The sequence below is a fragment of the Cloeon dipterum genome, chromosome X (genome assembly GCF_949628265.1).
Source record: "Cloeon dipterum chromosome X, ieCloDipt1.1, whole genome shotgun sequence".
NCBI lineage: Eukaryota > Metazoa > Arthropoda > Insecta > Ephemeroptera > Baetidae > Cloeon > Cloeon dipterum.
In genome coordinates this window covers 16,064,508-16,086,874 of record NC_088790.1, presented here as the reverse complement: position 1 = coordinate 16,086,874, position 22,367 = coordinate 16,064,508, and the positions used below count along the sequence as shown (strand labels likewise).

The 22,367-nt window shown below is 40.0% G+C and overlaps 2 protein-coding genes across 4 annotated transcripts in view; both read left to right on the top strand.

Moving 5' to 3' along the window:
- The first annotated feature begins 153 nt into the window (after positions 1 to 153).
- On the top strand, positions 154 to 3,431 carry BBS4 (Bardet-Biedl syndrome 4). The gene is made up of 9 exons (XM_065493483.1): positions 154 to 355; positions 1,058 to 1,197; positions 1,263 to 1,375; positions 1,634 to 1,728; positions 1,824 to 1,986; positions 2,041 to 2,311; positions 2,544 to 2,715; positions 2,838 to 3,052; positions 3,113 to 3,431. Exons 1-9 carry the CDS (start codon positions 319 to 321, stop codon positions 3,191 to 3,193), a joined length of 1,287 nt encoding a protein of 428 aa, XP_065349555.1. The 5' UTR covers positions 154 to 318; the 3' UTR covers positions 3,194 to 3,431.
- An 888-nt stretch (positions 3,432 to 4,319) lies between these two features.
- slo (calcium-activated potassium channel slo) overlaps positions 4,320 to 22,367 on the top strand; it is a 52,107-nt gene continuing 34,059 nt past the window's right edge. For all 3 annotated transcript variants that reach the window (XM_065493881.1, XM_065493880.1, XM_065493879.1), the window contains exon 1: positions 4,320 to 4,952. In XM_065493881.1, coding sequence (XP_065349953.1) covers positions 4,623 to 4,952 — 330 coding nt within the window. In that variant the 5' untranslated portion in view covers positions 4,320 to 4,622. The remainder of the gene's footprint in view (positions 4,953 to 22,367) is intronic.

Genomic DNA, 22,367 nt, shown 5'->3' with positions numbered 1-22,367 from the left:
TTCTTGCAAAACTGTCTGATGTTGCTAGGCAACTGGCGGCACTACAGAGTTTGTTTAGCAACGAAAAATAGCTAAATTGCAGCCTTCCTGACTTCAAAGCTGCGTTGGAATTTATTCAGAGCGGTTTACTTTATTCCTCTCGAAAGGAATATTCGTCCGTTAGCAACATAAAGCATTTAATTATGCTTGGATATTTGTATTTTTAAATCTGGATCAATACAGTTGCCAAGCCAGATAATAATATGCTGCTTGCGTGTGACAGCAGTGGTCAGTCTGCTGCAGTTGGAGTAACACCTGGCGGCGCACAGGTGTATTGCCATGGAGGCTGAACCTGTCAGCAGACCAAATAGAAAAGGTAAAACAGAGTACACTAAGCCTTTGGCATCATTAAAAGCACAACGGAGGCAAAACAAATCGACCAGAAATCGAACCACTGTGTTTGATCAAAAATCAGAAATTCATTTTTAACAATATTTCAGCACATTTCTTTGACATTTCGTAAAGTATGCCAGATATTTTTAAAACCTCTCTGCTATTATCCACATAAATATTTATAAGTAAAACTCGTGTAGAGTGGACTGAAATTGATAAATTATTTACTAGTGCGCTACGCAAACCGTAAACGATTGAAGACAATAAACATATGCACATTTAAATACTTAAAATGCTTTTATGTTTTTTCCTTCAAGAAGACATACTGAATTTAAAACAAGCTTGTTGACTTTTTCATTTCTTTTTAATTAAAAAAAACTATATTTAGTTGATGATGGATGCCATAGTGGAGGCAGATGTACGCAAGGTCCTCATAATTTTTGAGTTGTTGAAGTTAAATGTATATTTCTACAGAAATATGTAGATATACGGAAAAAGTCAGCTTCCCTGTACACCTAAAAAAACTGCATTTAATTTTAACAACAACAAAAACTAAACAGTCATAACCTCAATGATGTCGTGAGAGAATACCCTTTTTCTATTTTTCTAGACAACTTAAATTAAGTTAAAATAGCAGATTTGATATTAAAGTTATATTGGTTTCACTGGTTTATGTTCAACGAAGGCGTGTTGCTCTCATTCGACACGTACAACTGGCTCATCCACCTGAGGTACACGCGCAAGGAGACGCAGCAATGCAAAGTTCTCATAGGCAACCAGTTGTCCGCGTCCAGGGGAATGGCTTACTTCCCTAACATGATGCAGGTCTGTATTATCCAACTAATCTAATTGGACGATTGATTTTTATATTAACTATTCGTTCTATAAAGGGAATTATTTTGCGGCAAGAGGGGAAAATGCAGGAGTCTTTGGACTTCTTCCAAGCGTGCCAGTTATACAATCCAGGCCACTTGGAGAACCTCAAGCAAATCGCCAAATCCTGGTATGTTGTTTTTTTTTCTTTTCAATATTTATTAGTATACAGAAGTAATTTTCTGCCAACATTTGACCCTTATGCTATTTTGAAAGGTTCTCAACATATTTAAGCAAAATAGCAGAATTGTCTCAACCCTAAAAATATTTATCTTAAATAACACTGACTTATCCGAATTATTTATTCATTTGCTTATACCGCATGAAAACTGAAACGATAAAAACTATTTCAATTATGAGAGCAATGCGTGCAAAATATAAAAAACAGGTTGCTTGCTGGAAGACATGAAGCCGCCTTAGAGACCTACGTGGACATTGAAAGTGCCCTGCAGAAGCCAGATTGGGAAATTTACCACAACATAGGTATTACAAAATATATACAGTCAAATTTTTTCTGCGACAAATACTCCGTCTTAATTTATTGATAAAAATCCTTTTTGATTGTGCTATCATATCAGGTGTTTGCCTATACTATATGAAGCAATATGCCAAGGCGAAGGAGTACCTGAGAAGGGCAATCGAGGTGAGCAGCCAGGCTGAGTCGTACCAGGTGCTGAAAAACATTTTACTTCTGGAGAACGATCTGGACGGCGCCCTAGAGCTTTTCTCTGCAGCGGAAAAGTAAACTAGCATGGTCAATAATTAAAAAAACATATCTTCACGTTTCTTTGCCAGGTCGAACGCCGATGCTGCTGGTCCAGGAATAACCCTGAGTCTGGGCCTGCTGCTGGCAAAGGCCCGTCACAGGAACGACGCCTTGCAAAGGCTGATGATGGAGACGAAGAACGGCGCCGCCCTGCTGGCCGCCGGCTGCATCATGCAGGAGCGCAACGACGTCAACGCTGCCCTCGCCAGGTACAAGCTCGCCTCGCACCTCATGCCTGAGTCGGCTGCTCTTTGGAACAACGTTGGAATGTGCTTTTTGAAGAAGCAGAAGTTCGTCGCAGTAAGTAAAACTATGGGACTAATCCCATTAAAATTACGAGAGAATATCGAATCTGGTTCTTTTCGTGATAATAATTATAATAGAAACTCTATACTTTGTCTAATTAGAAAATGAATAAATGAAAACTAGAAAATGTGTGACCGGATAAGATATATTCATGACACATTTACAGTTTTTAACTATTGTGAAATAAAACCTTTTTATGAACGTAAAATTGAAAACAATTTTTTAGGCCGTATGCTGCTTAAAGAGAGCAAACTACCTGGCACCTTTTGACCATAAGATTCTCTACAACCTAGGGCTGATCCATTTGGTTATGCAACAACTCGCCTCCGCGTTTCATTTCCTGTCCGCCTGGGTGCACCAGTCTCCCTACAGAGGACAGACCTATATGCTGCTCGCAGGTACAATAAGGCAACCTTTCCAAATGCAAAATTGTAATTTTTTTAAATTACTGTGCCAAGATCCTCGTCATGAATTAATTTGGCCGATTTTGCTCTAAATATTTTGTTTTAATGAAACGCAGTTGTGATGTGGAATTTGGGATCGGTGGAGGCGGCAAAGGTTTTGTTCGAGCAGGCAGCGCGCATCGACCAAAAGGACCCATTGGTGGCTCTCAATCTTGCCATTTTCGTTCACAACACCACTAAAGATACGGATTTGATCTCCTCGCAACTCAGAGACTTTCAGGAAAGAATGCAAAACTTGCAGCAGACCACAGGCGAATTTGTGGATGATGAGGTAACGTAATAGAGGCTTTTACACTGTGATATGATCTGACGATGATAAAACAATCTCCAGTTGGTGCGAGCTGCTCATTTTTTGGCCGACAGACACCCTCGAGAAGATAATCGTATCGTTGAGGAGGAGATGATAATTTGAAAATGAATATATGATGTTAAAAAATGGTTGCATTTCCTGTTGATTTTATAAATTTGAGTGATTCCCTTGCTAAAATCTATATCTTTGATATTCGGCGTACAGTACCATTTTAATGAATCGTGTAATATTTGCGAGGAGCAATCATCGCGATAAAAGCCTTATCTTAAACGAGGGAGAAATTCTCAATGGTTCTCTTTCTGTCGATTTATCATAGTTGGCTAAAAATGAAAAATTGAAGCAAAAATATATCCCTTAACTTTCTGGGTACTTAAAAAGCAAAATCTATATAGCACATAATTATTAGTTGAAAATTATTCTCAGGTCACTGAAAACGAGTTACTCCTCTGATTGCTGAGAACAATAAACGTTTATTTTATAATCTTATTAAAAAATTGCTTCAATTTTAACGTAGATGAAGACCACAATACACTTGTCATAAAGAAGATATTCTTGATCTTGTGATCTTGTTGGGATACATGTGCTTTCAGTTGTTAAGCTGTGAAAAGTTTAAAAGCCTGACATATTTTTGTTTAAAATATTGGGATTCGCCAGTCTGGTTTTGACCTAAATGATTTTTTAAAGCTTCAGTAGTAAGGAATTGGAACCCAACTGATGATTCAATTTTATTTTTGATAAAAAAACGCATGGAATAGAAGTCTAAAACAGTTTTTCAAGCTATCTAAACAAATCCCAAACCCGTTCTTAAAATACATTGATATCTTTGATAAATAACAAGAGGAAAGCGTAAAAACCTACTCAGCCCCAATAATCTATATTAGAAACTAAAACGGATGAGGAAATGGCTATGAGAAACTGATAAAAAATATATATTTTTAACATAAAATACGAGTGTCAACAATATTCTAAACAGTTCCACGCTGAACGTAGTGGCTTAAAAACACTAACCCGGTGATGGCTGGAACAGATACGAAAAAAGAGCAAGTAAGTGTTGCACTTTAGTCGCGGAGCTGAAAGGATTTCCGGAGAGGCTGGCATTGGCGATGAGAGGTCGCGAGAAGCGGCGCCGGGCGCGAGCGCCAGCGCGGGGCGTGAGTGGCAACCCGTTCGGCTGTGGTGCTGCTGCGGCGGTGGCGGCGGCGGCGGCGGCAGCGGGCGAGGGCGACTGCTAAATAGGACAGTGGGTGAGTCGGACGTCACTGGGCCACGAACGCGAGGCAGCAGAGCGTCCCCGCCGGCGGCCAGGCAGAGCGTGCGCACACCGGCGGGGTCCCGGCTATCGATCAGAGCCACTCTCGCACTCACTCGCTGCGAGAGAGAGCCGAGAGCGAGAGAGAGAGAGCGCGCGGTGGAAAGAGTGCGAGAATCGCGCGGCGAGCCAGAGTGCAGGCAGCAGGTGCGGGGCCTGGCGATGGGCTAGCCCTGGCGAGGGCCGTTCCGCAGCCAGGCAGCAGAGTCAGGCAGCAGCAGGATGAGCGACGGCGAGGCGACGGCCACCACTACCGCCACCAGCGAGGAGCCGGTCATCGTTGACGACTGCCTCAGCGTGCGAAAATGGTGGTGCTTCCTGCTCTCGAGCATCTTCACCTTCCTGGCCGGGCTGGCCATCGTGCTGCTGTGGCGGCTCTTCGCCTTCCTCTGCTGCCGCAAGGAGCCAGAGCTCGCGCCCAACGACCCCAAGCAGAAGGAGCAGCGCTCGCAGCGCCAGAACAAGCAGGAGTTCGAGGGCACCTTCGTCACCGAGGCCAAGGACTGGGCTGGCGAGCTCATCTCCGGCCAGACCACCACCGGACGCATCCTGGTGAGTCGCCTCTCCCCCAAAGATTGCTTCGGCCCCCTCCCCATACCCGAACGTGCGGTGTCAGGGTTCGTTTCCACACCCTGATGAGATTACCAGCACTGTCTACAAGTGACAATTTTATTAATCGATTAACCTATCAAAATTGAAATAAATTCTAAAAATCCTGGCTAGGACGAGATACGTCTTAATTACAGTACAAATAACAATTGTCCAAATTTTATTGTTTTATTTTTTTGCGGATCAGCAAGGTCACAATATCCATTCTTGCACTCCCTCATCCAACAAAAAATAAAATTTAGATGTGATTGAATAAACCCAATGAGGCAGTTTTGTTTTGGAGGAAAATGTCCAGAGTTGCCATTCTTCATAAATAGTTTAGCTATACGGATAAACAATAATATTCAATTTAAATTATTCAGAGCAAAATATAATCAATTTTCAAAACTAGCACATTCTAAGTGAATTTGAATTATAAAATTTAAGGCAGCTAATTTGACGTTTATAACTAGCTGTTTAAAAACAGTCTAAACTGTGTATAAGCTGAATATTCACTCCTTAAAAACCAAATAATTTACTAAATATCACAGCAATAAATTTTTTTAGTTTACAGACAGCATAGTACATAATTTTTCGAGTAAATATCACACTTTTACTGTGGAAGAAAAATTTGGAGGAAAGAAGTCTTTAAAATTAGGACTAATAAAATGCTCTCACATTAAATTAATGCTGATAAAACGTAGCTACAAATTATTAAATCTTGCACGAAACACAGCATCTACATTTTCCAGGCATAATAAAGGTACGAAATTTCAATTCTGTATAGCGTTCAATAAACCAGAACATTACATGGCTCATGGGATTGGATATAAAATTTTATGTTTGTGAACGTCAAATGACAGCTTTCAAAGCGTATGTCGTTGGAAATGCGATGAAATTGAACTGGAAAGCGTTTAGATTAGAATTCACTTAAGAAATAACAAAAACAATTATCTTAACAGTTGTATGACTGCAGTTACGTACTACGCACATAGAAATTTGTATTGTGTGTCAATATTCCAATATATCAGTAAAAGCCTATAATTTGCGTGCGTCAAAACTAGAGAACTCTGAACACAATGAACATTATATTTAGAATATTGACCAAACACCCCAGTCTGCAGCAGTGTTTCCATGTGTGCTGATGCTCTATTTCTTTCTCTTCTCTGTGCAACTTATTATTTAACTTAAAAACGTTTTTTCATGACACGTGTGCTCTGAATTAAATGGAAAACAAGGAACAGTCCTTTTGCTCACAAGCAATTAGTTTTAAAAGCAGGAATTTTAAATTTTGAAATTTAAAAGAAAATAAACTTGCTTTAAATAGAGATTTTTATAAAGCTGTCATAAATAATATTAACAAATAATCAATATGCGTCGTAATTCTATCTTTTTGTCTATGTCAATTACTGAAACAGTAATCAATAATCATGGTTGATAAATTTTGTTTTTAAGTGAATAAAGCTTTTTTCTATAATTATAATCAATTACGCCTTTCCACTCGATTACCAAACCGGATCTGATAAACTGATAATTGATTTTTACCTCGCTCTCTAATTTAAGTAATTTAATAAAAAGGCCGGTTAATTTCCTGCGATCTGATGAGAATGAGCAATCGAAAATGAACACGAATGTCTCAATCAACCGGGAAACCCTTTTATCCGACGACTTCAAAGCGTGTCCGCAACTGCGACGACCGCTTTATTATGTAGCGCCGCAGATTAATTAGACAAATTAAACTATTCGAGCGCACGCACGAGTTAATCTACCTCAGTAGCCAATGAAACAAACCCGCAGAGAGCTTTATATCTGGAATACAATCGAGGTGCATGATGCAGCTGTGTACGCCACTTGCACGCAGTCTGCTAATTGCCGACAATTGTGCGCAGAGAGACGTGTCAAGGTTGTCCAGTTTGACACCACACCCTCCACTTTGTGCTGAGAGACACTCTGCTGAATGTGTTTGTTTTGGTCCGCGCAACAAACCGGAGCAAAGAGCGTACGCGAAAATCTATAAACAGACTCATCACAACAGTTTGACCAGTGTTGACCTCTTTGCTCTCGTGACAACAAGAATTAGAGTGTCGCACCATTTAGAACAGTGAGATTTGTCGCTATGTGGAATGTTCACCAATTAATTAGTGTTAGTTTTGTTAACTTTGAAAAACAGATTCAGATATAAGTTTTTCGGTAGCCATTTTATCAACAAGCTTTATTCTCTCATGTCAGTTCGACTAATTTTTGCAAACAGAATATATGATTAAAGAAATCTGACAAAGTTTCACAGTCACTACTGTATTAATTGTTTTAAATATGCCAAATTGATAGCTAATGATCTGTTTAAATAAATCTTTAAATAAAAAAACAAGCAAATATATTTTTGGCACGTTTTTATGCAGAGAAAAATTCGCAAGAATTTTGTCGTAGCTTTGTAAGCCATTGACCTATTTTCAAAGCTTAAAGTGGCAGCAATTGAAAATTTTTAGAATTTTTGGCAACAATGAGCAGTTGATCAAATTCTTAATCAACAATGTGAAAAATTCGAAAGAGGACCTTACTACAAATTCAATTCAAATTTTGCCAATTTTTTCGTTGATTAACATTAACGTTGACCATATTTTCTTGGCAGATTTAGATTCCTCTCGTCGAGATCCATCCAATTTTGCTCTATGACACTTTATGTGGAAACTCTTAGCTGCGAAATTAGATAAGATTTCAAGTAGGGATACAATCCTATATAATATTTAAGGAACATGCAAACTTTGCAGCTACTTTTCCCAAAAAAAGGTAAAGGGTAAATTTCAACATTAACTAAGCTCTCTAGCTTTAGTTGAATTCTTGATGTATTAGTATTATGCATATATGAAACAAGGATTTTACAGGGTTTTCTGTGAAAAATGTTATGTTTTTAATTGTTACGACCTCGAATAAAATAATTTTCCTCAACAAAACGCGTTTCCTGTTCAAATAAATAATGTTACGAAACAACATTATTAATAAATTTTTTCCTCTAGATAACGTATCAAATAATCTGCGTGCAAGCTTTTAGGAAAGTCTTACCCATAAATTGCACTATTGGCGAGTGATAATGTGCCTTTCCTGCCAGTTTTATCTTGCCTCTGTGGGCTGTTGTATGTGAAACGCCTTATCGCGTGGTTTTCCTTGTCACTCATCTGTCTCACTCAACTCAGCCTTTTGATGTATGCAATGCAACCCGCGCCGCCGACGCACCCCTTCGGCTTTTTTACTGCTCTTTGCAGTTTCGACGGCGAGACATTAATCACAGGGACTCGGAGCAGCCGTTAAATTTTTACGGCCGAGACACCTTTGCTCAGCACCGCTAGAATCAACTGTGAGCGAGCAATTTTTATGGTTTCCACATACCTTTAGATGACCTTAAAATTTTTGACTCAAAATTATTTTTCGTATAATACCAAAACAATATTAGTTTAATTTGCATTGCCTGCATTTGCATGCAGGTTTTGATACTCATTTAAAATTTTACTTTTATTGTTTCTATCATGAGAAAACGAACATCATGTCCCTGCTTACTACTAAAGAGAATCAGACAACTTGTTTCAGTTTAATCTCTCTAAACTTTTGTAAACGCTGCCGGTAAAAGGGAGAAGTTAAATAAATGGAATTAAAGATGTGTGACGGTCTTGACACACATTTTCCTGGAGGAATGTGGACAAGTTAGCCTTTTACAGAGGCATTAGGAAAATTTGAATCTCGCTTCGCAACAATGGGACAGCGTTTGAGCCCGCGGAACAATCCTTCTGTTTGCACAGCACACGTCACTCAGGCTGCCTAGCAGTCAGGCAGGGGCTTTGATTCTCCGTGGGAGTCACTGCACCTGTCGCAGAACGAAAGCCGGCTTGCTCAAAACTAAATCGATGCGGCAGTCTGTCCAATAATTATGCAGGGAAATTGGTATTCATCAAATCAAATTAATATCAGTAGTCTGTCAAATATGTAATTTATAAAAATGTGATGAAAGTGAGAAATTGAAAGGTTTAGATTGTATGTGAATTTGTGAGTCTAACAATAGTAATTAATTTTGACAGAAAATCCTATTGATCCAAGAAGATACACGAATTTTTTCCATTCTGCATTTTTTTCGTGATGCTAGGAGCAATTTTCCCTCTTTGAAAATAGCTTTAATAAGACAGCATGGAATTTTGGGCTTGCAATTAGTTGAATTGTTAATCGCAGGGAAATGCGATTTCTGGGGTGATCAATTCCTTTGGTCGTTTCTCGTTTTGTTTTTACTCAAAGATTAGTACAGGTGGACGTTTTTAACTTCTCTGCAGCTAATGCTGTGGTATGAATTTTGTTTTGGAGGTAAAGTACTGCTGATGAGGCCTACAGGGCCGAAACAGTTGTTTCATACGGTACAAGAATGTGTGATATTATTTTTTTTAACAACTTTTAAGCCTTCCATTCCTTTGTGTTCGCCTTTGGGAGTAAAGCCATTGTAAAATTGATTTTATTAAAGGAGATTGATACTGCAAAATTATGGAAAATCTTTGTTGCCAATGTATGAACCCATCCCTTAGGATCAGTTGAAGCCAAAATTGACCTAAAATTTTTGAGGAAAGTGGCTGCAAAGTTAGCATGCTTTTCAAATGGTAAGGACCGTCTCCCTATACTTAAAGCCTGATTTTATTTCAATACAAAGAGTTTCCCCAAAAAGTATAATACACTGTTGAATAGACAAGGGGAATAGAAATCTGCCAACAAACATAAAGTTTTAGAGAAAATTTGAAAAATTTGAATTTGCAAGCTCCTTTTTTATTGTTGCAAATTGTAGTACAAATTGTTTATTGATCAACTGCTTATTGCATCCAGCAATTCAAATAATTTTAAATTGTTGCCCTGTATCAATCCACTTTAAGAACATAACATTTCCCTTCTTATATAATGTGAGCTTTTGAGTGACAAATTGTAACCCTACTAAACGTTCCATGTCCGGCTATTACAGTCCGGAAAACCACCAAGTTACTCTATGATTGACTTAACGAGATTACTTCTTGCTCTTTTCTGCGGAATGTCGGCCGCAGCGATCCGCACTCGTCGGACTTTTATTAAGTTCCGGACGCTCATGCTACCCGCAATAAATATGCGGGGCAAATGAAATTGCGTCCGCGAAAAGCTTCTTTTGAAATCGGGTCGCGTGCAGCACAAGCGGCCAAGCGACTCACTCACACACACACACAAATTGATCGTTGGTTATTGATCGCGCGTATATATTCTGAGAAGGCTATTGATTGCCGCGGTTAGGCCACACCGGGATTAGGGGGAGGGGCGCATTAACTTTTAACGCCGCTGTCAGCTAAACCCTTTAACTGCGGCAAAAAAGTGCCGAGCTGAAACACATTCCAATCAATTGCCCACCGTGCAGATCGATCCGCCGCGCTAAGCGGAGTAAAAAGGCGAGAGAGACACGTGCGGAATGCGCGGAAAATGCGGATAAATCAGTTCGAGTGTCAAACGTTGACAGCTATGCTCAGCGCATGAATGGAGTGGTTTGACAGATATCTTTTTGCCTCTCTACACTGGGTTAACAAATTATTTTGGTCGTGCGTGTGTGACAGTATTTGGATTTGCGGAGATTAGCGAACTCATCATAACATCCAGACTAAAAAATTGGATTTTAACTCATTTTGTTATATACATTATTAAATTCAATTTTTGGAATAAATCGTCAAGATTCGATGCAAAAAAAAAGGAAATATCTCTGCCATAATCATTCAGATCAGCAAATTTCTCGTATAAAAAATAGCAATTAACTTTATTGTTGTATCTAATTTTTTTAAGCCTAATATAAAACAATGAAAGGAGGAATTGGCAAATGCATGGCAAAATGAAAATTTTGAAACGGAAGCCAATATCATAAATATAATACGTTTTGTTTGCTCTTTTTATCCCTGTCCGAGGAACGGGAAGGGCGCGCACTGCACTAGCACGAATGCTGAAACCCGGGTCCCAATAACACCGCGAACGGACCAGGCCGCACAGGGACCCAGCCCACTCAAGGCTGAGTCACTTGCCTCCTCACCGAGGACTGCATTGAAACGCTAGACATTCGTCCCGTGAAGCCAAATCACGCATGCTGGAAAGGTGCAAACCAGCAAGTAGCGAGTCGGCGCCGGTGCGCCTCCCAGCCTGTTGAGCAATTTGAGCATTTCGAGTCACCAAACAAACCACTTTTTGGGTAGCCAGTATTTAGATCTCCGAACTGCTCAAATACCTCCCATTGCTTTGACGCTCCTGAGAATGCCTTAACAATGCGAGCCAACGGGCTGGTTCATGTTTATATATTTCATTAATTTCTTCGACTTAAACTACAGAAAGGGTAGTTAATTAATGTAATAATAATAATAATTGATTTCATTGTCCGCCAAAGGCGTGTGCCACACTGAAAATTATCTTTAAAGTCCTCCATCGTACTGCTGCTGCTGCTTAGTTAATGTAATGAGGGTTTTTAATAATTGGAATAATTACTATTTATTTATTTGCAATTTTAAAGCAATTATGGAAAAATGGATTTGATGAACAACAATTAATTTCACAAAAAAAGTATTATTGTTTATTAATTAGGGCTCTGGCATTAACAGAAAAATTCAATTTTTCGGTTTCTTCCTGCGCTGGTTATGATCAGATTTTTTCTAAATTATTTTATTTTTTACATTTGTTTTTTAATGCTTGAAGAATGCCTTCCCTTTTAAAGTGCAATTTTCTCAAAATATATGTTATATATTGAAACATCTCTGTTTATACCTGAGATTATTTTTTTCTCCTCGAGCTTGAAATTAGACCAGTCGAGCTGTATTTAAGAATCATACAATGTCTAAAAATGATGTGTGGCAAATTCCTCGACGTCTTCAAACATTGACCAGAACCACTCCGGGAGTGCTGAATGTGCTAGAGCGCAGATTTTGTTATTTGATTGGTGCCGTTCTCGAGTTTATACTAGCGACGGTGCGAGCGTGTCTCTCGTTATTGAGTTTAATGAACCTGGCCACGGCGTACATGAAGCATACGCTCTGCTCTCTCCCTTTCTCGGTGGCTGCTGGCTAATTGGCACGCGCGCGCACACTCTTTATTTGTTTATTTTTATTCGGCCGCCGGCCTTATTATTATGATCATACGCGCGCGCGCTCATTGTATGACAGAATTAAGACCTTTCATTAATCAGCACAACGCGCACCATATCGCGTTTCGCCGCCGCCTTGGGCAATGTAACGTGGCGTAATCAACCTTGCGAGCAGGTCACTTTACTTGGAAATTGGCGGTGTCGCGATCGAAACACTTGTGGCGTAATTTTCTGCTGCGCAGTTGCAGACGTTTCGACGCGTTTTTTTTTGCAGCTAAACGAAATCACATTGATCACTCCTCATGAGCAAAAAAATTTAAAAATTGGCAACCGTGAATGGCTATTTGCAGAAGGGACTGTAAAATTCATTTACAAAATGTTTGGAAAGAGAACATTTCTTAAGGAATTCTTCATTTGTCTGTCAGAATGAAGTGCAAAGAATCAACATTGAAGACGGTGCTAATTCATCAATCGTTGAAAATTATTCACAAACAAAAAATTGAATGAAATTAAGTGAAATTGCAGAGTTATGAAAAAGCACACCCTGAAGCAAAAATGTAAGAAATGCAAGTAAAAGTCCAAAAGCCAATGGAAAGAACAAGGACAAACTCAACAATCAATTAGTAAATAATTTAAAAACTTGAAAAATATTTTTTTTAAAAATTCCAAAATCGCGATTCTTAAAGTAACAGTAAACCTGACAAAATCCTAATTTTTTAAAAAAACATTATGTGAGTTAGCAATACGGTTTGCCACCAGGATCACGAGGTTTGGAATGGAATTCAAATCTAATGGCCTGGAACCAGCGGCAACCTCGATAGTAACGACTCTAAGAAGTGAATTTCTCACCCAAGCTAGCTGAATGAATTTACGATACTTTTTCAGACTTAAGCCAGTCTCGTCACTTAACTGCCAGGCGTCCACTTAAAAAAAGTTGGATGTCGGTCAGTTCTCTTTCTTCTTACTCAGTGCAGGCTTTAAAAGCGGGTTGCAAGCAAAGACCTGCGGAGGACCCTCGAGAGTCGTGCGCTCCCCTTTTCTTTTCCCGCTTTTCGAAATGACGCGGTGGCACAGCAGGCGCAGACAAAGAGTAGCGCTCGAGAAAATCGATAGCCCCTGCCCGGCCGGCAATTATGCAACCGGCGGGTCGAGCACGCCGCGCCGGTTGCCTATTTGCGTCCAACAAGGCGCGCTTTCTTTCTTTGCCCGCATTTGTCTTTGGTGGCGGCAGCGGCAGCGGCGGCGAGTGAGCGCACAAAGGTACTTTTCTTGTTTCTGCACACTCACACACACCCATCAGACGCAAATAACTCTTTCTATTCTCAAGAGGGCCTCAAACACTTTGGGGCTGTGAAGCAGCGCGCCAAATAAATAAGAGCGGGCAGACCCAAGTTGCTTACATTTTTGACACGTGATGGCCCATTAGGGCCGAGACGGTAATTGAGCCCGAGGTCACGTGACACCCACAACCTTATCAACGATCGAGCTACATGGGTTGGCCAGTCTAAGCTGAACGTAGACCACAAGAAGAAAAAATGGCTAATTTTTCGTTACAAACAAATCTAATTTAAGTTAGAGAAAAAATGTGCTCATTATGTAATTTGTTTATAAGGAGAGCGCAACTGTTAATAATAATAATTCAATTCATCTCGCTGAGAAAAATAAACAGTTTATTCAAATCCGACCGCTTTTCAGGAAATTATATTTTGAACGGAGGCGTCAGACCAAAAATAACGGGAACTATTATTTGGCAATTATCATGTTTATTAACATTTTTATTGGTCTGTCTGAACTGTTTCAAATGATAAATTTTCTTATGATAAGCAAAAACAGTTATTTAAATTACTAAAAGATAAAATTAAAATAAAATAAATTCCCCAAAGGAAACATTTTCCGAATTTTTATTTCGCACGATTAATTTGACGTTTTTCCAGAAGAGAGGTCATTGCTGCGTCAACGCCGCGCACGGATTCGAGTGTAAAACGAGAATTTATTCCAACACGCTCTATTTTTTATCGGTCGTAAAAGCCCGCTCACTTGCAAAAACAAACAGGCCGCAGCAGGGCGTGAGTTTAATCAAGGCCGTTTCTCTGCTCGTGCCGTCAGCCCGGCGTCCAATTTTATACTCATCGGCGGCGTAAAAATCAATTTTTTTGGACTATAAACCGTAAGAAACATGAGGAACCAACTCTGAATTTTTAGATCAGGAATGTCAGATCAATCCGAAATATCTGGGAAATTATTATAAAATTAAGTACACCATAAATTTTGAAGCAATAACTGTCATAATTTCCCACAAAATGAGCGGATGACCTGAAATATCCTCTTTTCACAAAATGATCCTGATCCAAAATCAAATTCAAACTGAACCACTTCAATTTACTGGGCATGTTCAGAATGCTGCTTTATCGACAGACGAGTCGACGACAAGCAAAAAGCAGTAACGTCCTGCTCCTCCATCGGTTCATTTGGCGCAGAGCAGATCAGAACAACCTGCTGTCCGCCGCTGTAATTCGTCAAGCCCATTAGCACCCATAGCAGCCGTGACCGCACGGATTGCCGGCAATCAAATTAAAGCCCCTTTTTTCCACTGCAGCGTGTCAATTGGCGCCATTTTACAAAATGGCGCCTGCAGGATTACGGTATTATTTCCAGCGGATCTGTTTTTTACGCAGTTGCGCCATTTGTCGACACGTCAAAGCAAACCGCGAAGTTTATTGACGTGGATCATCTTTATCATCGCCCCGCGGTCGCGGCTGCACAAATGATGGACGCTTATTGCTGCAGCTGGACGGATGGAATGCGGCGCCGGCCGTTTTATTTTATGTGTCCATGCTGGGCGGAATGAGCGAGATTGTTTACCGAGCAGCGCCGTCGGCTGGCAATCAATCCGAAATTAGTGTTCGCACCAGTGAGCCTCGGCTATTGGATTGCTTGGATTTCGCGAATCTCTGACGGAAGGAAATTGGCTTGTCGTTTTTTCCTCTCAAATGGAGCTGTCAGTGATATTTTCGGGATATAAATAGCTCGCCGTTTCTTTTGATTAAGGGAATTTGGGTTACGAATGATCGCAATAAAAATTTATATGAGCTTTTTGTGAAAGACAAACAAGTAGAGTATTAAATTGTATTTTTTTTTCTTGAATGTTTCTACAAAGGAAAAAATGGATTCATACTCAGATTTATTTTGCAGGCAAGAATTCTTTTTTATTTGCATCCACCACGAGATAAATCTTGATCGGAACTATCTCCATCCATGCATACCACACAAAAATCACGTTTAGCGTTGTTTGCACTGCTTGAAAAGAGGTTACAAAAACTTTGAAGCATAAATCTTCATGCGCGATGCATGTCTCGTGTGGACTCATCCTTCAAAACGATTTTCCTTGTTGAAGTCTGGCTGAGTGCTGGCTTAATTGTTGTCTGTTCGCAGTTGTTATCATTGCCCGACTGTCGGCACGGTCTGCTTATTGCTAGTGCCACTCGAAACAGAGTGATTAAACGAGAGCACTGCTCGAGAGTGTCGAGTGCAATCATTTTCCAACAGACGAAATCCAGACCCGAAATGCAGTGCTGTGCCTATTCGCACGTTGCGAGTTGCGTGAGTGTGCGCGCAGAAAAGCGCGGTTGGACACTCGGACGGAGCGTCGCGAGCGAGAATTATTTTACACTCCTTCCGAATACTTTGGCTCGTGGCCCAAAATAAAATAAAACGGCCGGCGCTCTCCCTCGTGCTGTACTCGGCGGAGCAATTAAACTGCCAGCTTTCTTTTTGTGCAATTAATTATGTGCCTGCCAGCCGGCCGAACATCAGCCAACCGAATTTATATGTCTCTCACCCTCAACCTGCAGCTGGAAATTGTTTTTGCTGAAAACAACGCGTTCCCAGAGCACCATCGCTAAGGTTTACAGCTCGTCGAATCGATCAGGCCTTTTTGTCAAAGCTGAGAGCCGCTTTTTTTGTCTAATATTTATGGCTCATCCACGACAAACAATTTTTCTGGCACGCTACCGAACGCTGAGAAAAAGTGGAACTCTGGTGAGCTCTGGAAGCAGATCACGTTCTAATTTTTCCATTGGCTGGAGTTCACTCTCCGAGGTGCCGTCCAGAGCGGACATTATTCTCGCGTGTTTCTCAAATGAAGACGTATCCCGAGGCCGCGCTTTTCAGGCAGACTCTCCAGCTGCAATATAGCCTTTCCTTAGGTGTGGGAGTAATTTATTTTCAAGAGCACAATGCGTTTTTATCGCCGGCCACGTCGAGGTTCTTTCAGCCAAGCTGCAAAAATGCCGTAAAAGCAATATCGTGTGTCTCTGCGATAAAAATATCGATTCGCGAGACGGTGCGCCGCTTCTCTCACAGGCCCATTTCACCAGCATCAAATTTCAATTTCGGTTAATATGCATGTATATTTATAAAAAAAAGGAGCCACTGGTAGAATTTTTAAAAGGCGGGGTTACGAAATTCTGACCTCTGCCTCTGGTCATTTCCATTTATTTTGTTGTAAATTGTTGATTGATCAAGTAATTTTGTCATTTTCTAACAGATTGTAGTTTTAATTTTACTGAAAATCTATGTTATAATTAATTTTATCTAACTTCATTGCAATTTTTCCTTCTCAATTATATATTCAATAATTTATGAAGAATGAAATCCCAAAGTCTGTTTTTACTTATTTTTTTAGCAGCTGTGTGTCACATAGAATTTATAAATAATACAGGATAAAAAATGGGTCATCCTGTTTTCTTTCGGATGCGAATTATCTTTCGAAATTTGATTAATTTTAAGAGTAATACGAAAATACCTTGAAAGTTGATAAATGATGACTTTCCAATGATGTTTTTGAAACACTTTGAAACACATTTACGGGTGAGAATTCTGTGCAGGTGTTGCAGAAAATTGTTCTGATAAAATGAAAAAAATAGCTGCACGAAATCGATCAGCGCGGCATTTGGCGCGCACATTCATATGCACACACACGCTCGTTTTGAGAGTGAGGGAAAAAAGCAGTTGTGCGTCAAAGGGATCGGATCAATGAGGGGGTGGGGAGGAGGTGACCCCCAGCACGCGCGTTTACGGGGCTCTTCATCCGACTGACCGCTGCAGCCTGCAAATTGAAATTGATTGCACCACCGACCTGCTTTTTTGTCTTGCTATACGCGCCTGAAATTAAAAAGCTGCTCCGGCAACTCATCGTAACCTTATTGCTAACAATGAGCACCCTGCTGGTAACCTCGTTTGCCCTGCCTTCCACATAGGGTCAAACAGGCTATCCCTTCAATTAAATTTTAATTAAAACGGCTGAATTTTTTTTTAATCTAAACCCAAATGAGACAAATCAAAATTAAAGTTGGTACTTCATATAGGATCGAATTAAAGTTAAGGTTGATGAGTGCTTCAATTGTTTAAAAATCACTTCTTTAAAATTGGTATAATTGCCTTAAACATTGTTAAAAGTTTCCCAGTTTGCCGTTTCAGCTTCTGAGAAAATCGGCCACAAAGATTGCATGCTATAAAATGCGATTACTCTTTTGCGACCTCCTATTGAAAATCATGATATATTTCACGAGAAATAAATTTCTGATAATTCGTGTACCGGGTGTAATTATACCGTTAGATAAATCGCAACGAGAGGAATTGAATTTCACTCATTTTAGACCTTAACGTTATCCATATGGAGAAAGATTTCAAAGCAAAACAACTCTTCGTCGGGGCAGAGGAATATCAATTGAAATTTCCATCAACAGAACCCTCGAATCGAGTTTTCAAACAAAGCGCTTCGGGAGATTGTTTATTTATGCGGTGAATCTCTTATTCCGCCACCCGTGGATCGAAACAAACAAACGACTTGAGAGGCATCGCCCACAAACTCGGCTTTCCTTTCTAATTTTCATGCAACACACGCGTGAGCACTGCACACACACTCGGTGGATTTGGCCCCGAGGCTTCATAAGTTCGAACTTCGAGTTCGTTTCTTGTCCAACTTGAAAAAAATCTTTTTAAATTAACTCTCTGCACTCTGCTTGAAGGCAAAAGGGGGTAAATCTGTTCCTCTATATTACGTTACCCTTTTTCTTTGAAAATTCCTTTTTTATCTCAACATTTTTTATTTTTCAATTTTTAACCAGACGCGTTTCAACAAGATAATATGGATGAGAGAATGAGGAAATTTTGAAGAAAAAGAAAATTAACCAAACAGAGATGTTTTGACAAAAAACTAACAAATAATAAATAAGAGGAAATTGTGGATGTAAATATAAATCAGACTACTGTTGTCTATCACCTATTACAATTTCAAGAGAGTTTGAAAATGCAATTTTTTTATTATTCGAGAAAATTATCACAATGAATCCGATCTATGGGGGAACCTGGATGAATTATAAAAGAGATAAATTTTCTTGAACGTTACAGTTAAAAGTAGTGGACAACAGCTGTTTCGGCTCTCTAGGCTTTGTAATCCTGACGAAATCCAAACCAATGTTAGATTCATAATGGATTAATAATGGCTGTTGAAAACGATTGACTGCACCTATTGCTATTTGAGTACAGTAACAAAAAAACTTACACGAAAGCGAAAGATGAAATCTTGTGAAACCCTGCTTGCGAAACACATCAACCCCTTACAAAAAATCAGAAGCACAAAATTCTATCCTTTCTTTGAAACTTTAATTAGATCTATTAGTAATTCATGCGGGGAGGTGCGAGTTTTAATTGCATCTGGGTCACACAGGTTTGCGACTCTACGTGGGCGGCCGACCGAAAACTCTTTATTTGGACATTCTGTTCACGCGCGCGTGCCCAATTGCATTAGTCCGTCCGTCCGCTGTCCTGCGTTGATTTGTTAATTTGCAGAAAAGGTGGCAGGGGAGGGGGTGGGCGGAACGAAATGGCGCTCGCAGGGCCAAATTACGCGCACCATGTGCAATAAAGGGGCGTACAAACGAGCGTGGCGCGCGTGAATATTGCATAAATATTTGCAGTCCAACTTTCGGCCCAGGTAACCATAGAGACGGCCTAATTAAAAATGGATTCGCCGCCGCCGCCACCGCCACCGCAAGTGTAATGCACGCCGCTTATTTGTGCCGCAATTTCGCAGAAAACAGCCCGGCTGATGGAAATGCACGCGGAAACCTGAGGAATAATTCATAGAACCGCTTCGCACCTCTCAACCACGCTGAAACGTTAATTCGCCGAAAATGATGAGCTGTTGCCCAGGAAAAAACACAGATGCGATTCACAGCGAAAATTTTTAACCTCTGCATCTCACAAACGACGATCAGCACGATGGTGAAAAATTTTTCGCATGTTTTAACATACTTAGAAACAAACCGGATTCCAAGTATTAAAAAAATTAAACAATTACGAACTCAAATTTTAAATATTCTAAAGAAAAATGTTTAGCGCAATGTTCAATGTTTTAGAATCATTAGAACTCGTGATATTGTCATTTTTTGTGAACGCCAAGTGGCCGGTTTTTACAGACTTTTTTAAAAAAAAACTGCATTTAATGTTTCCGGCAAACTTTGTTATTTCGACACCTTTATAACCACGCACACCCTAACAATATACCGGAAATCAGGACGGTGCTCAAACGGCTCAAATATATAGAGATAAAAAAAATTGCAGACCATATCGAATCTCGAAGAATCACCTGGCATTGGTTAAATAGAGGAAAAATTGATTAGTTGCTTTGCTGAAATATTGGATTTTTATTCACAAAGAGATTTTTTGTCAGAATACTGAAAAAGTTAATAATATTGTATTAGCTGGTTCGAAACAGATCCAACACATGATAATATTATAAATCTCATACTCATTTAGGTTTCAATTTGAAAAATCCGATGAAATCCTATTTCTCAGCAAGGATTTAAGGAACCGTGCCAAGTCGGATCGAAAGGGTCGTTTACCTGGCTGGGCGCTGTTATTTGTCGAGAGCCGGCCAAATTTACGACTTTCGCCCTTCCTCTCCGGCCGGTCGAGGGTGAGCAGTGCCGTGCGTATATATTTCAAAATTCATTGCCTGTATGAGGTAGGTCCGCGGCACCAAAACTACTTACTTACTTTGTGCTCTGCTCGCTGCGCACAGCCAATAAAGCCCCGGCAGAACTTTGGAATTTATATTTGACGCTGAATTTATTGCTGGCGCCTGATGTGCCTGGCAAAATTTCTATGCTCAAGCGCCGCAGAGGTGCGCTTTAATTGGCCGGAACATGAGCCATTGTCTGTCTTCTCCCCCTCGCAACTTGTGGCACCAGCCCCTAACCCTTTTCCTGGCCGGCAGAGAAGTAGGTCACAAAGTTCCTCAGATTGCAATTTTCTGTCCGGCGTTGCATCAAAATCCACTTGATTATACAATTTCATAGAGGATTCAGAGTATTTCCTGTTTTATACTAAATATAATAAAAAATATCTTTACTGCATTGGATTTACAAACATTTTTTTGTTATAAAAAGTATTCAATGCACATGCAGTGACTATTTTGGCTCCGTATGTAATTTGCCTTTAAAGAGCATGCTTGTATTTTATGTGGGAACTAAGAATTTAGAAAATCAGAAAGGCTTTGGAATTTTTGTAATTGGCCTCCAACTTCAGCCGTCAAGCGCTGAACAAAGCGACTGGCCATTACATTGTCACGTCATCACTGCTCAGAGTGGGAAAGAAACGGATGAAGGATGCGTCAACTTTTAAATAAATTTGCAGACTATTATGTATACTTTTAAACATCCAACATGTTCCATTGTTGCTCATTGAATGCTCTTGTATCAAACAATCAGAATAACGAACATTATTCACGGCAACAGATATGCCGTGTCCTGAACATCAGCGGACTAAACGCTGATGACGTCACAATGAATTAACCAGCGCTTGACAAGGATACCGATTCTAAAAATTCCAACGGCACTCTAATTTTCAATATTTAGCTCATCAAAATTGCTGAAAATTGTTGTATCATGCCAGTGAAAATCATGAGCAAATTGAAATTTCTAAAACATTAGCATGGTGCAGAGCTGTTAATGTGGCAGTTCATTAATTACTTCCTTTCTCCCTTAAAAGTCCCAGCGGGTGTAGTAGAATCGCGTGTGTTTTGGCCGCGATTCTTATCTGGCAGGAAGTGAGTCGGAACGAGATGCCCTTTCAGATCTAATCGTGCCCGAATGCTATATGGCCAACAAGGAAACTTAATTAGCCGTGGATTTGCTGACTTTGTCAAGTGGTGGGGTGCGTGTACTGGGCAAGAGAGGATTGTTTGCTTTCGTCGTCTTCTCAGACCTGCTATTGGTATTTGCTGGCATTCTAGTGTCTCGCGTTCTTTGGGGAACACCACTAAAAAAAGATTGAGTTTATGCGACTAAAAAGACTGCTATTTGTGCATTTAATTAGTGATTATTTTTTTAACAGTAAAGAAAACGGGGGGTGACATGAAACGCAAAATTTGATCAGTTTTAACGATTTCCTTTTTTAATTAAACCAATCTTTCGAGAAAGGTCAACAAATTGAAATTAATTTGAATTGTTGACTAAAATTAACAGTTGATCAAATTTTGGTTAGAATACAATCTCAACATTGTGCAATAATCAGCCCTTTGACTCACATTGTTAAGGCATTCTCACAATCAGGAGTGTCAAAGCAATGGGAGTTATGCGAGATATTTAAGAATTTCAAGGATCTAATACTGGCTGCCCAATTTCAGAGATGGCAAAAGGTGGAAAGTTTAATGACTCGAATTACTCAAATAGCTCAACGGGAGGCGCACCGGTGCCGACGCGCCACTTGCTGGTTTTTGCACCTATCAAGCGGCTTAAGGGACAAAAAATGTCTGGCGTTTCAATAAAAGACCTCGGTGCGGGGAGGCGAAAAGATGGTCATATTGGGCCAAAGCTCCTCTGCGGCCACTCGGGCCCCATGTTATCCACTCAGCGGTGTAATTGGAACCTGGGACCCGGTGAGCTCCTTGCCCACGGGAAAGTGCTGAGCAGAGGTTCTAAAAAAATATTAAAAGTCAAATTAGGATCAATTAATAGTTAAATTTTAGAATGAACTAAATTTATCGAAAAATTGCACGGGTTTTCATTTGATTTCGACTCCTCTATCCAACGGTACGAATTATGAGGTTGATTTCCCTTCTCGCGAAATAAATCATGATTTTCAATGAGGAGACTGTGCTCGCGGGTTGTTAAGCGCTGAGACCGATTTTTCAAAAATTTGAACGGCAACCTAGCTCGTTCCCAATTTATAAGGCTGTTTAAGGTAAAGGTTTCTATTACTTTCAAGAATTTTGC